General features: G+C 39.9%; 1 protein-coding gene across 1 annotated transcript in view; it reads right to left on the bottom strand.

The window, feature by feature from the left end:
• The window catches only part of LOC127374230 (short transient receptor potential channel 7-like), a 48,120-nt gene that overhangs the window by 16,533 nt on the left and 18,497 nt on the right, over window positions 1-13,090 (bottom strand). The window contains exons 5-7 of the mRNA XM_051419378.1: window positions 8,517-8,733; window positions 6,945-7,178; window positions 5,394-5,658 (exon numbers count right to left, since the gene is read on the bottom strand). Coding sequence (XP_051275338.1) covers window positions 5,394-5,658; window positions 6,945-7,178; window positions 8,517-8,733 — 716 coding nt within the window. The remainder of the gene's footprint in view (window positions 1-5,393; window positions 5,659-6,944; window positions 7,179-8,516; window positions 8,734-13,090) is intronic.

Raw genomic sequence — 13,090 nt, 5'->3', positions numbered from 1 at the left:
ATACGTAAAATTCTAAGAAACAAAATATTTAACAAAAGAACTGATTAGATTTACACAATAAAAAAATAGACACGGTACAAAAATAAATGCGTTACTGTCTCTCTGCACAGTTCAGTCCAAGCATTTGCTCTGTCAACCACTACAGACTCAAGGTTGAGGTTTGAAGCCAGACTGACCCCTGGTGGCGAGACTGACAACAACAACAAAATTTACGGGGGTTTCTGTCATGCTAAAAACATCACTATGTAGCTCTCACCATCAGAGTAGGCAATTGAAAAACACCAGTGCACCTCATTTAAAAGCAGAAATTCAGGGACATTTTCTTGTCAAAAAAACAAACAAACAAGAAATGCAGTCAGAGGTTGTTAAGACGGGTAGAAGTGGTTTCTATTTTTAACACGGCTATTTTAACACAGATTTTTAAATAAGTTTTGATGTTGATCTCTAAAGCAGAGAGGAGAAGTGATAAACGGACAATGTACAGAGCTGGATTGTACATGCATGATGGAAATGAGTGTGCAATGGTAATGATAAGGCACTACCATCTGCAGGGCCTGGGGTCTTTTCTGTACTTGTACATTGCTTTTTGAGAAGTCTTCATTATGTCTGACTCTCGGGTTGTGACCACAATCTCTCTGTCTGTCCATTTAAACTGCATCAGACTCTGTTTCTACCTGTCTATCTGCCTTTCTGTCCATTAACTCCGCCTCATGCCGCTGCTCTGTCTGTCTGCTCATCACGTTGCCTGGATCTTTGACTCCATGTGGGCAACCAAGCAGAACTCACAGCCTCTAAGACCTCTGTGCTGGTGCTCAGCAGAGGAGCTACTGTATATGCAGAGCACAGAAGAGCAGGTTAAGTCAGCATGGCAAAGTAGTCCTCACACTAGAAGTCCAATCACACACTTTTTATCATCAGTGATTCTATCTAGGTTAAATGTTCAGCAGGTCATAAACTTGTAAATTGCTCACAGGCTTCACATAACTCACAGGTGATAGGAAAATGTGAGGATAATGGTGGTCACACATCTGTTAAAAAAACAACTGAGGCTGCACAAAGGTAACATAAACTGGTATTTGGTGTTATTTTACCTGTTTGGACCCCATCTACTTGTATGTATCAGCTGTAGGTGTGTTATATACTCTACTTTCTGAAGGGCTTAAATGCAATTTCATACCTTTCTGATCTTTTTATTCTAAACAAAGGTGCAAGTAAACACAGTGTTCATAAGCTAAGCACACATACTAAAGAGCCATGCGCCTGTATCAATTGGACATATAGACCCAAGCGCAGGCAGGTAAACAGACAGGTGTACAACCAGATAAGAAAAGGAAGTAAGACAGATGGACAAGCAGTCTGGCACAGTTAAATCTGCCAGCAAAACTAAATCACAATCACTGTACAGCTTACCATAAGAACTAGAAACAACAAAGTGGTGGCGATCCTCCCAGGTTATTTTAACTTGATCATATTTAATCCTTTAGCTTGGTTCTGTTGTGGAGAGAAAATGTAGATGCAAGCCAAGTAACTGGACCAAAGAATCTGAAAAAGGCAGGTCTGTGGTGCATCAAACAACTGTGTGGTTTATTGGGAGTACTCCAAACCAGCAAATGCAAACAAGCCAACAGAACGAGGTTTATGCGTTTGAGAAGACAGATGTCGAAATCTGGCAGCAGTTTTTCATGGTTGGAAAGCCCACTAATACAAAATTAACTGAGGGCGATAATTCAAGTCACACTCTGGACTTAACCTGTAAGCTAAATCATCCAAAAGAACATAAACAAGACCATCATGCTCCACTAAATGTACAGCCTGGTTGTGAACCTGCCTATTGCTCTGACCTTAACGTATATGACAATGTAATCACATCCAACTTGTAAAGCATGTTTTGCTCTATTGGATTGAGCAGAACTGGTGTAATGTCATTTGCTTAAATTTGCATAAATGTTCCTCTGAGAAAAAGAATAATGATATGTGACAGCAAGAGACCTCAGAGAGAGTTTTCATTTTGACATGAATGATGATCAACAGACTTGCTGAAAGATTCTGTCAGCAACCCAAGATGGATAACTTTCCTACAAATATGAGACAATGACAGTGAAAGATCCACCGTCACTCTGTTTGCAGCAGATGTGAAAGGATGAGGGCGCAGACACACAGATCAGCTAAAATGAAGGACAGAGGCAGATTGTTTGAACTGATGTGTTTTGGGACTTGCTGGATGGATTGATTGCTTTACAAACAGGTTGATATACAGTGGGTACGGAAAGTATTCAGACCCCTTTAAAATTTTCACTCTTTGTTTCATTGCAGCCATTTGCTAAAATCAAAAAAGTTCATTTTATTTCTCATTAATGTACACTCAGCACCCCATCTTGACAGAAAAAAACAGAAATGTAGACATTTTTGCAAATTTATTAAAAAAGAAAAACTGAAATATCACATGGTCATAATTATTCAGACCCTTTGCTGTGACACTCATATTTAACTCACATGCTGTCCATTTCTTCTGATCCTCCTTGAGATGGTCCTGCTCCTTCATTGGAGTCTAGCTGTGTTTAATTAAACTGATTGGACTTGATTAGGAAAGGCACACACCTGTCTATATAAGACCTTACAGCTCACAGTGCATGTCAGGGCAAATGAGAATCATGAGGTCGAAGGAACTGCCCAAGGAGCTCAGAGACAGAATTGTGGCAAGGCACAGATCTGGCCAAGGTTACAAAAGAATTTCTGCAGCACTCAAGGTTCCTAAGAGCACAGTGGCCTCCATAATCCTTAAATGGAAGAAGTTTGGGACGACCAGAACTCTTCCTAGACCTGGCTGTCCAGCCAAACTGAGCAATCGTGGGAGAAGAGCCTTGGTGAGAGAGGTAAAGAAGAACCCAAAGATCACTGTGGCTGAGCTCCAGAGATGCAGTAGGGAGATGGGAGAAAGTTCCACAAAGTCAACTATCACTGCAGCCCTGCACCAGTCGGGGCTTTATGGCAGAGTGTTCTGACGGAAGCCTCTCCTCAGTGCAAGACATATGAAAGCCCGCATAGAGTTTGCCAAAAAACACATGAAGGACTCCTAGACTATGAGAAATAAGATTCTCTGGTCTGATGAGACCAAGATTGAACTTTTTGGCGTCAATTCTAAGCAGTATGTGTGGAGAAAACCAGGCACTGCTCATCACCTGCCCAATACAATCCCAACAGTGAAACATGCAATGGGGGTGTTTTTCAGCTGCAGGGACAGGACGACTGGTTGCAATTGAAGGAAAGATGAATGCGGCCAAGTACAGAGATATCCTGGAAGAAAACCTCTTCCAGAGTGCTCAGGACCTCAGACTGGGCCAAAGGTTCGCCTTCCAACAAGACAATAACCCTAAGCACACACCTAAAATAACAAAGGAGTGGCTTCGGAACAACTCTGTGACCATTCTTGACTGGCCCAGCCAGAGCCCTGACCTAAACCCAATTGAGCATCTCTGGAGAGACCTGAAAATGGCTGTCCACCAACGTTCACCATCCAACCTGACAGAACTGGAGAGGATCTGCAAGGAAGAATGGCAGAGGATCCCCAAATCCAGGTGTGAAAAACTTATTGCATCATTCCCAAGAAGACTCATGGCTGTAGTTGCTCAAAAGGGTGCTTCTACTCAATACTGAGCAAAGAGTCTGAATACTTATGACCATGTGATATTTCAGTTTTTCTTTTTTAATAAATTTGCAAATTTCTACATTTCTGTTTTTTTCTGTCAAGTTGGGGTGCTGAGTGTACATTAATGAGAAATAAAATGAACTCTTTTGATTTTAGCAAATGGCTGCAATGAAACAAAGAGTGAAAAATTTAAAGGGGTCTGAATACTTTCCGTACCCACTGTATAGTACAACAACTTATCTGTAAAAATTCTACAGTAAAACTGATTCTGTGAAGCTCATTGTAGATGTTGATAACATTTAAAATACATATTTATGAAATTATATAGTTGTTTTTATGCAATGCAGCCTTAAAGTGCATCCTGACTCTTCAGTTAAAATGTGCACTTGGCCATTTGAAATGGACAACCCTGATAATGAAGTTAAATGCAGCACTTTAGCAGATAAAGTGCATTAAGAGTACTGTGTGTGTTGTTATCACACCCTTTGTAATTTCAGTTGGATGATTTTCAATTATCAAAAAACAATAATAGTCTGTCCCACTTGATTTGTCTCAGAACAAGGACTAGGAGGAGACTGTTTCATGGTCGGTAAAGAGAGGAGGAGATGTGTATATACAGCAATTTGGCAAGGGAATACTGTATAAAGATAAACGTGGAAAAATGTGAACCTGTTCTTTAAAGGTTCACTGTGTCTGGTTAAGTGCTGAAGGAAGTCTGCATACTTGTGAGCTTTAGTAACACACATTTTGGCTGACTTTTGTAATTTGGTACAATGGTCTCCATCACTGTCAACCAATAAGTTGGTGTGTTAAATCCTGCTTGAAATCACTGACTGTGAATTTCATCATCAACTGTATTAAATAATGGGGAAGTTCTTGTGCCTCAGTGAAACCTTACTAAATAATTTGGACCGGCATGAAAAACCTTTCAGACTTCGCCAAAACATCTCCAAAAGCCCCTCTTTCCCTCTTCCGCATCCATATTGATCATAAAAAAATAAATAAATACAAGATGTTTTGCCTTATCATTAACTGCATGTCATATCAAAGTTATTTTTTTATGAAAAACAAGGCCTTTAAATTTTTAACCAGTGTTGATGCGTTTTCCCCACAGCTCGTACAGAATCTGCCATTGACAGCTCTCACTGACACTTCCATTTTCATTTGAGTAAAATATAGTTGTGTTTATGGGAGAAATACAGCAGAGTCGACCTATCTTCTGTGCAACAGTAAACACAAACTGGTGCCCAATTTCTTTTGCAACTGGGCACTTTGTTAAAGCTGTGAGATAAAGCCACAATTCACCAGTGTTTGTTATAGATTTTAGTGTGTGAACCATCCCATTCACCATTCTCCTTATTCAATTCAACCAAATAGCCCAATTGTCAGCATGAGGCCTAAGGGAAGATTAGAATTCGATCTCTGCCACTGATAAAGCACCATGGATTTAATGAACCCAACAAACTGTCTCATCAAGGAGGATATGTGACAATTTATATGGCCTGGGGATTTCCTTGTTCTACGGCCTTCATCAGCAAGTATAGTAACATGAGACCCAAAATACTTTTGACATGAATTAGTTTTCTTTTCTGCAGTCAATTCAGATATAAAATGTCCAGAATAGGACCATCATGGAGCTACACCATGTTAGAAATAGGTCTCTGAATATATATTTAGACATAACCACCATCTAATTACGCAGTCACACACATTTGTTAAAACACTCTCGCAGTCAGGTATAACTTACGTGGTGAAGGCAGGATTGTACTTGGCTCCCAGGTAGTATGAATACAGGTTGAACATGCCAATCATGAAGGCCACAAACACCATGATGAAGATGACCATGAACTTGAAGATGTCTTTGACTGTGCGCCCCAGTGAGATCTGCAGTGGGCCGAAGCTCTCGTTGGCTGGCAGGATATAGGCGATGCGTGAGAAACTCAGCACCACGGCGATGGCGTACAGGCCTTCTGAGATGATCTGGGGGTCTGAGGGGCGCCACTTGTTCCTGGCTGGAGGAGAAGAAAGAAAAAGGCAAGTGGTTGAGTAAGCTGTTGTTGTTTTATTTACACAACAGAAATGCCCATTTCGACAAGAAAATAGGTCCTTGGCTCAGACTTTAACCAGCAAACATTTTCACACTGAATAATCTAAAAATCTGATGCATCGGGTATGAGAGTATAGCTCCAAAATGATGATGATAAAAATAAGGATGGAAAGAGATCATGTTGGAGAGAAGAGGGCAAAGAGAAGGATAGAAGGATAGTGTGTCCAAGGGGAAGTAAGGACAGAGAGAGAGAGAGAGAGAGAGAGAGAGAGAGAGAGAGAGAGATGTCAGAATCAGATGTAGTGGGAGAGGATAATTGAGCTAGATGGAAAAATTAGATACAAAAAGGATTAATTAAGAACCACAAACAGAAAAGTGAAATAAAAGATTGAAAGACTGCATTTCAAGATATAATTTGCTGTTAAACTGTGACTATGTAGGACAAAAAGTAGGTTTATCATATACAATGGTTGCTTTTTTCAGTGCAGATATGGACAATGTTCTATGTTATATGTATGTAATATGGAGACATACAGAGAACAGCTTATGGGGACAATAACAGACACTGCAGTAATATAAATTTTCATCAGTTTACTGGTGTGTCATGACAGAGTCACACCACCAGATGACAGCACTGATGAAGGTTCCCTTAGTTCCCCTTCCCCACTAAGAAGTGTACAGTGGTGGTATGTTTCCTCATCGGTGGAGTTTATGTCTGCCTGTGGATAAATGGTATATTCAAATTTACTTGTTATCATGAGAATATCACCTTCACTTGCATGTGTGTGTGTGTGCATGTGAATGTTGTGTGCTGCCATCAAGTTAAGAATCAAACAGGAGAATGTGTCATCTAAAAAGAGTAAATATTCAACAATGACACTTCTATCTCAGTGACAAATACACTCTCATCTTCTAGTGTCCCAGCTCAGATTATTAGTTATTTATGACATTATTACACAAATACTCTTCGGATTCGCTACTCCTTATCAGTGACGGATGAAGCTGCCAATGATTCAAGCACCTCATGAAAGCTTTCACATTTTATCATGTGGTGTCAAATTGGCCTTTCCTGGGGAAAATTGTCTGGCAGAAAAAAACATTTTGTTGAGTCTACATCAGAGGAATCGGACGGTTTTCATGAATAGAGGGGGTCACAATGGCTAGACAAACAAATCAAAGACAATTACAGGTCATCTTTGGGAAATGTCGTGCAAAAACATTATTAATAATATTTATGGAGTAACTGCTTACCGAAAGTGAAGTAGGCAACTTCCTCAGGCAGTGAGGCGTTGCTGAGGTCTTCGTCTGGTACATGCATGTCCACATATTGCTGGGCTTTGGATGCCTTGAGGAACGCCATGAAGCGTGCTGTGAAGGATGCCACAAAGATGGACAACATGCCAAAGTCCAGAACGTTCCACAGGTGCATGATGTACTCTCTGGGCCCGTCGCTCCAAATCTCCTTACATTCTGACCAAATCATACCTGAAAAAACAGGACACACACACACACACAACACAACGCATGGATACATTGTGGAAAGATAGAAAACACAAGAGATAAACAGGAATAAAAAAGATAAAGAGGCTCTCACAGGCAAACATAAACACGCTTATATATGCAGAGACATGCTCACGAAGAAACATACGCAGATGTTTACAACAAAGCTTATAATTTATACTCAACCACTCAGACATCCCCACTTTTAGCTCAGGTGCACACACAACACACACACACACACAGTGGAAAACCTAATTCCTCCTACACAACCACTCTGTCATTCTCTATTTGGACCAAAACAAGGAGAAAATTGTTTACTGAAAAGGCACCCTGATCAGTATCATCTCTATAACAATTACTGGGCCTTCAAAACATGCTGCTGGAATTACAATTATCCTTCTCTTCCTAAGCCACCGCTCACTGCACACACACAAACGCACACACAAGCACCTGCTGCCAAAAATTACCAGGGATGGGAAAAGAATGGTGCCATTACACATAAACAAATAAAAACAGAACCATATGTGCACCAACATACACAAACCACTCACACAATGTTATTATGTGTGTAAGAGTGTGTGAGTGTGTGTTTGTGTGTGTGAGTGTGTAGATAAAAGGAAGAACATCAACAGATGGGAAGCAGCTGAGGTCTGACAGATATTGCCATGGGCTATTTATCTGTTGAGTTTGTCTTTGTCTTTCTGTCCATCTCCCTCTTTCTTCATGCCTGTCTTCTTGTACGCCATACACCTTCCCTTTACTGTCATAGGTCTCCTTCAGCTACTTCCATCTTTCCTCCATTCTCCTGTCTCTCTCTCCCTCCCTCTAATATTTCCTCAGCACCACCTCTCAGGTCAACCTCCAAACTTCCCTCCAGCTTATCGTTAAGACTCAGCATGGCCAGTGCTTCAACAAGCCTGGCCTCTGTGGCATCCAGCCAGGAAACTTGTTTTTCATCTTTGGAAGATAAAAGAGAATGAATTGTTGTATTGCTATAACATTGGCTTTCATCCACTCGGTTGGTATGGCGCTGCGTTAGTCTTTAATTCCGCCTCATATCCATGCTGGGAAAAAGGTCCACTGACCAGTTCCTGTATGGGGAAGGTGTGGTTGTAGAAAAAGTCAAAATCAAAAACTTTGAAAGCCTTGATAGAAACATCGCCATAAACTATTAAAAAGAAAATTCATTTTACATTGTGCCTTGACTCTTTTATATGCTGCCTGTCTTGACGGCGACTATCTTACATCTATTTGCATTTTAATTGAAGAATTTCAAACACTGCCACAAGTGTGTGTGCACCATGTGTGGGAAAGGAGACTCACCCAACACCCACTTCATGATCAACATCTCTGTCCAGGAGAACTGGGTGGTTTTGACTCTGAACACCTGTCGCGGGTGGTCTGTGATGGTCTCATTGGGCAGGTTCTTTACACCCTCAAAGCGGTCGGAGGCATTGACAACCAGCAGACCCAAGAAGATGGTGAAGGAGACAGCGTGAGCCACGAACTTCATGAAGGGGCTTCGCAGGATCTGACCAATCTGTACGTGAGAGGATTGAGGACATAAAAAGGGCATATTTTCCATTGCCTGTGTAGTTTAACAAATACTAACTAGGGAGCAATTGATTTCTGAAGATTAAAGAGACTAGTAATATAATGCATCACAGTGAACACAATATTGACATATTTTCACTTTGTAAAGTTGATTTGGTGAATGTTCTGGCAAACAGTTTCCTATTTAAAGATTCAAGGACAAAGAGCAACATTTGCATTCAAATGTGTTTCTGGGATTCTGGCCAACTGGTCTATGTACAATATTCAGTCTCCTTTTAGCTCTTTTGTCTGTCTGTCTTTTGGAGTTGGACACATTACTTGTATCATTAACAAATGTGTTGAATGCATTTCATCTCTTATAAATCATTTGCAAAGCTGATTTTTGTAATATTTGTTGTTTTCCTTGCAAGCAGCATTATTCGTGCAATAATGTGAAACCATTGGCAGGAATGTGTGGGGACCAACTTATACAAAACTCCTAATAGTGCTACAATCTTTAAGGAGCTAGTCAAGAATGACAAAGGACAATGCGATATTAGACATTTTTACCAGTCATGTTTGTCAAGTAATTGACTTCACTTGTGTTTACCAACACAACAGCTTGCAAAATGTGTTTTTGAGTCCGGTAATCAGGCTTAAGAGACATGTTTGAGTTGTATTTTCCTTGAACAGTTAAAAAAAAAGACTATACACAAGAGTAAATTTGCAGCCAAACAAAACATGTTCTCATTTACTGATATAACCCTATGTTTATTGTTTCTGCAGAGTTTCTGAGATTTTGGTCTTCAGAGATTAAAATCTGAAAAGCACCACTACACAACCATTTTAGCAGTCAAACAGCAGCTGTTAGAATTCATAGATGTGCTTAACCACCAATCACTCTCACAGCAACATGATGCTGGATTAACTAGATGCCAAACATTCATCAGTTTGTGGAAAGGCACCATATGGGGAGAACGTGATGCAAGGTGGAGCTGCACAACGAGCGTTAAACATGCCACCGCACAGAGGGACCTTTTTATAATTGCACAAAAATAGGCCAAGACACACACGCACACACACACACACACACACACACACACACACACACACACACACACACACACACACACACACACACACACACACAGAGAAAATGTACACATACACACTTCCAACCCCATACAGACATCATTGAGATCCCAACATTTGCCACTCTCAAAACCTGCTGTGTTCAATATTAAGTGCCCACAGGATATCTCTACTCTCTGCATGCACACTAACACATCAGATTCAATAGCTGTTCCCATGCCACACACACTACTAAACCATGTGGGAAGAGGTTGTCTGGTAAATCTTAACCCTGCAAACCCTCCTCTAAACCTCTTCCTGCCACTGTGATGACTCTAACTCCTTCATTTATTTCATCTGCCGTGCTGATAAGGCACATCCATTTCACCCCTCAGCTTAAATGAGACGACCATCCTGGATCAGGCCCACTGCTGTGTGACGACTGCAAACCCCATGGGTTTCTTTTTTATCAGAGTGATGGTGACAAGAGCTGATCTTCTCTCCTCCAACGAAATGGTGGCCACTGGCAGCGGGAGCGCACAGGCTGAATAAAAGAGGTTTGGTACAAAATGGAAATCTCACAAAGCTGGAATTGAGCTGCTGTATCCTTTATTATTCCCTAACATCTTTTCACCTGGGAAACTCAAGCATGATGTACACTGTCATCCGCTCTGAATAATTTCTTATCTAGGTATAAGATAACACATTCTGTCATACTGTAGATATAATGTATGTCCCCTTTGGGTTTAAATGACAAGAAATTATGGAGCATCCTACAAATGTGTACATGTTTGAGGCTCTATTCTCTCTGTAACTCACACACAGATAATAATCTGATTTACCAATATGTATCATCTAATTGGTCAACCATCACACATGCAATCGCCTATTTACCTATATAGAATTACAGCAATTCTCACACTAGAAACTTTTTGCTTTCTTGCTGAGTCTAATATTTGGTTGATACCATTTTTGCATCCTTATTGGCAAGTGTTGAGATACTGCAGGATTATTCAATGACGTCCAGTAATTGCATCAATGATAAATGGAATGTGACCCGGTCCCATGTGTATCGATTTGATTTTTTTTTCTTGTAGAGACCTGGTTTGAACCTCCTGAGAAGACAAACACAGACCAAGAAAAGGATCAGATCAGATCCTGGGGAGGAAGCAAAGGAATTCTTGAGATGTGAAAAAAATTATCGAAAACCCAAACAGTGGGGTCTTTCCTTTCATTCTCTTGATTCTTATTTCCTTTTCTTGTGTCTTGGTTTCATCTCCTTATTTCAATGTTTCCTTCCTTTCCCTTCATTATTTCCTTTCTTTCTTTCCTTGTCTCCTTTGTTTCTGTCTTTACTTACTTTCAGTGTGTTACTTTTTCCTTATTTTTTCATTCGTTCCCCTCCTTCCATCCTTCCTTCCTTCCTTCCTTACTTCCTTCCTTCCACACAACTTTAACTTTATTATAATCAGAGTAATAGAAAACACTAGCCATCATACAGTAAAATGTAGTGTAATGTAATATATGTAATATAATGTAGTGGAGTAAAAAGTACAATAATTATCTCTGAAAAGTAGTGAAGTAGAGTACAAGTACCTCAAAATTGCACTTAATTACACTACTTGAGCACATGTGCATAGTCCACCACTGAACGAATCACTTATTAATCCAGCAATAGTTTATCAGTATTAAAATGCTACAATTTGATGCTGTGCTGTATAAACTCACACTCACTCCCATATTGAGACAGAGATATAACTAAAGCATGAGGCTTCTTCCAGGAGGTAGTGGAACCTGACAGCCTTACCAAGGCAATATTTTACCAATCACTTGTCTTTTTCTCTTATTCTATGTTTCATCTCTTTTCTGTCACTCAGGGAAGACCGAAGATTATTCTTGTGTGCACCCTCCAATATGAGTCCCATCACTCTCTGCATGTTTTAATCATTTTGCACCCTTTTCAATCAAGAAGAAACATTCAATATCAAGTAAACATCTGTTTTTCATCACCCCCAAAGCATATCTCTTTGATGACTTGCTACTTATTGCGCAACAAAAATATCAATATCTTATTTATCTCTCTCTGCTGATATGAAATGTAATACGTTTTGGGGTTCTGATAATGGCTTGTTGTTGTGCCGTCGAAATGGAGAATATTACGAGCTATAAGAGATCAGCAATTGATCAGATGAGCAGAACAAAACTGCATGATTAGCGCCAGGTGTAGGAGGGCACACGACACACAATCAACCAAAACACATCAAAGCTTTCTCTCTGCAACCTGCACCTGTCTTCATGTAGTTCTCTTATTTGCTTTTCTTTATCTATTTCATTATCGAAACCATTTAATGTACCTTTTTGTCTCTGATTAGCTGGCGTCACATTGATATTATGCATGCATGTCTAAATTACTTGTTTGATTTAATTGTTTTATTATCCTACGCTCTGTATTTTTGGCTTTTGCATCTCAAGTGTCTAATTTCAGTATTAAACTGGTCTTTTAAAATTATGTAAATGTAAATAATAATATTAATACTAATAATAATAGTAATTTGTTATTTCTCCACACTACTACCTTTTTTCCTGCTCTCTCAGCTGCATCAGAAAATGGCAGACTGTGACACAGGCTCATCAGCTGGAAAATTCCTAATCAGATGTAATCATACACCCGTGCACGTGCATACATGTGCACGCACATACAAATATACACTCACACATAAGGTGTTTTTATGACACAGATCAAAAGCAGTGTCTCATGATTGAATGTCTAAATGGTGGAGAAGCTCTCAGTGTTACTGCTCTCCATCCTCTGTCACACTCCAGATCAGCTGTTCTCTCTCTCTTAGTCTACAAAAATAACTAATTCAACAGTCACACCTGACATGAACCACTCAAAAGTCCTCAATACCATTTCTGAATCTAAGTTAGCACGCAACACACACAGTTACACACACCACTTGATGATGAGGTAGAGGATTATCCAGGTTGATGAGCACATTTGCACACAGCTCCTCTGTGAGTATCTGTGTGTGTGTGTTTGTGTGTGTGTTTGTGTGTGTGTGTGTGTGTGTGTGTGTGACCTCTGTCACTTTACAGATTATAATTTGCTTGATGGAGTATTAACAAAATGAGGCCTCGGGCCCTATAATCAAATGGTGATTATACGGTGCTCTTTAAATTGGAAATTTGTAATGTTTTTAGCCATGCTAGTCATAGCCTCAGTCTGTCGGTAAATATCTTGACAACTAATGGATGAATTGACATTCAATTTGGCCTCATATTAAGAAAAAGGA

This window comes from Dicentrarchus labrax, unplaced genomic scaffold (assembly GCF_905237075.1).
Source record: "Dicentrarchus labrax unplaced genomic scaffold, dlabrax2021, whole genome shotgun sequence".
Taxonomy (NCBI): domain Eukaryota; kingdom Metazoa; phylum Chordata; class Actinopteri; family Moronidae; genus Dicentrarchus; species Dicentrarchus labrax.
Note: the sequence above shows the minus strand (reverse complement) of the source record. Positions and strands in the feature narration are given on the sequence as shown.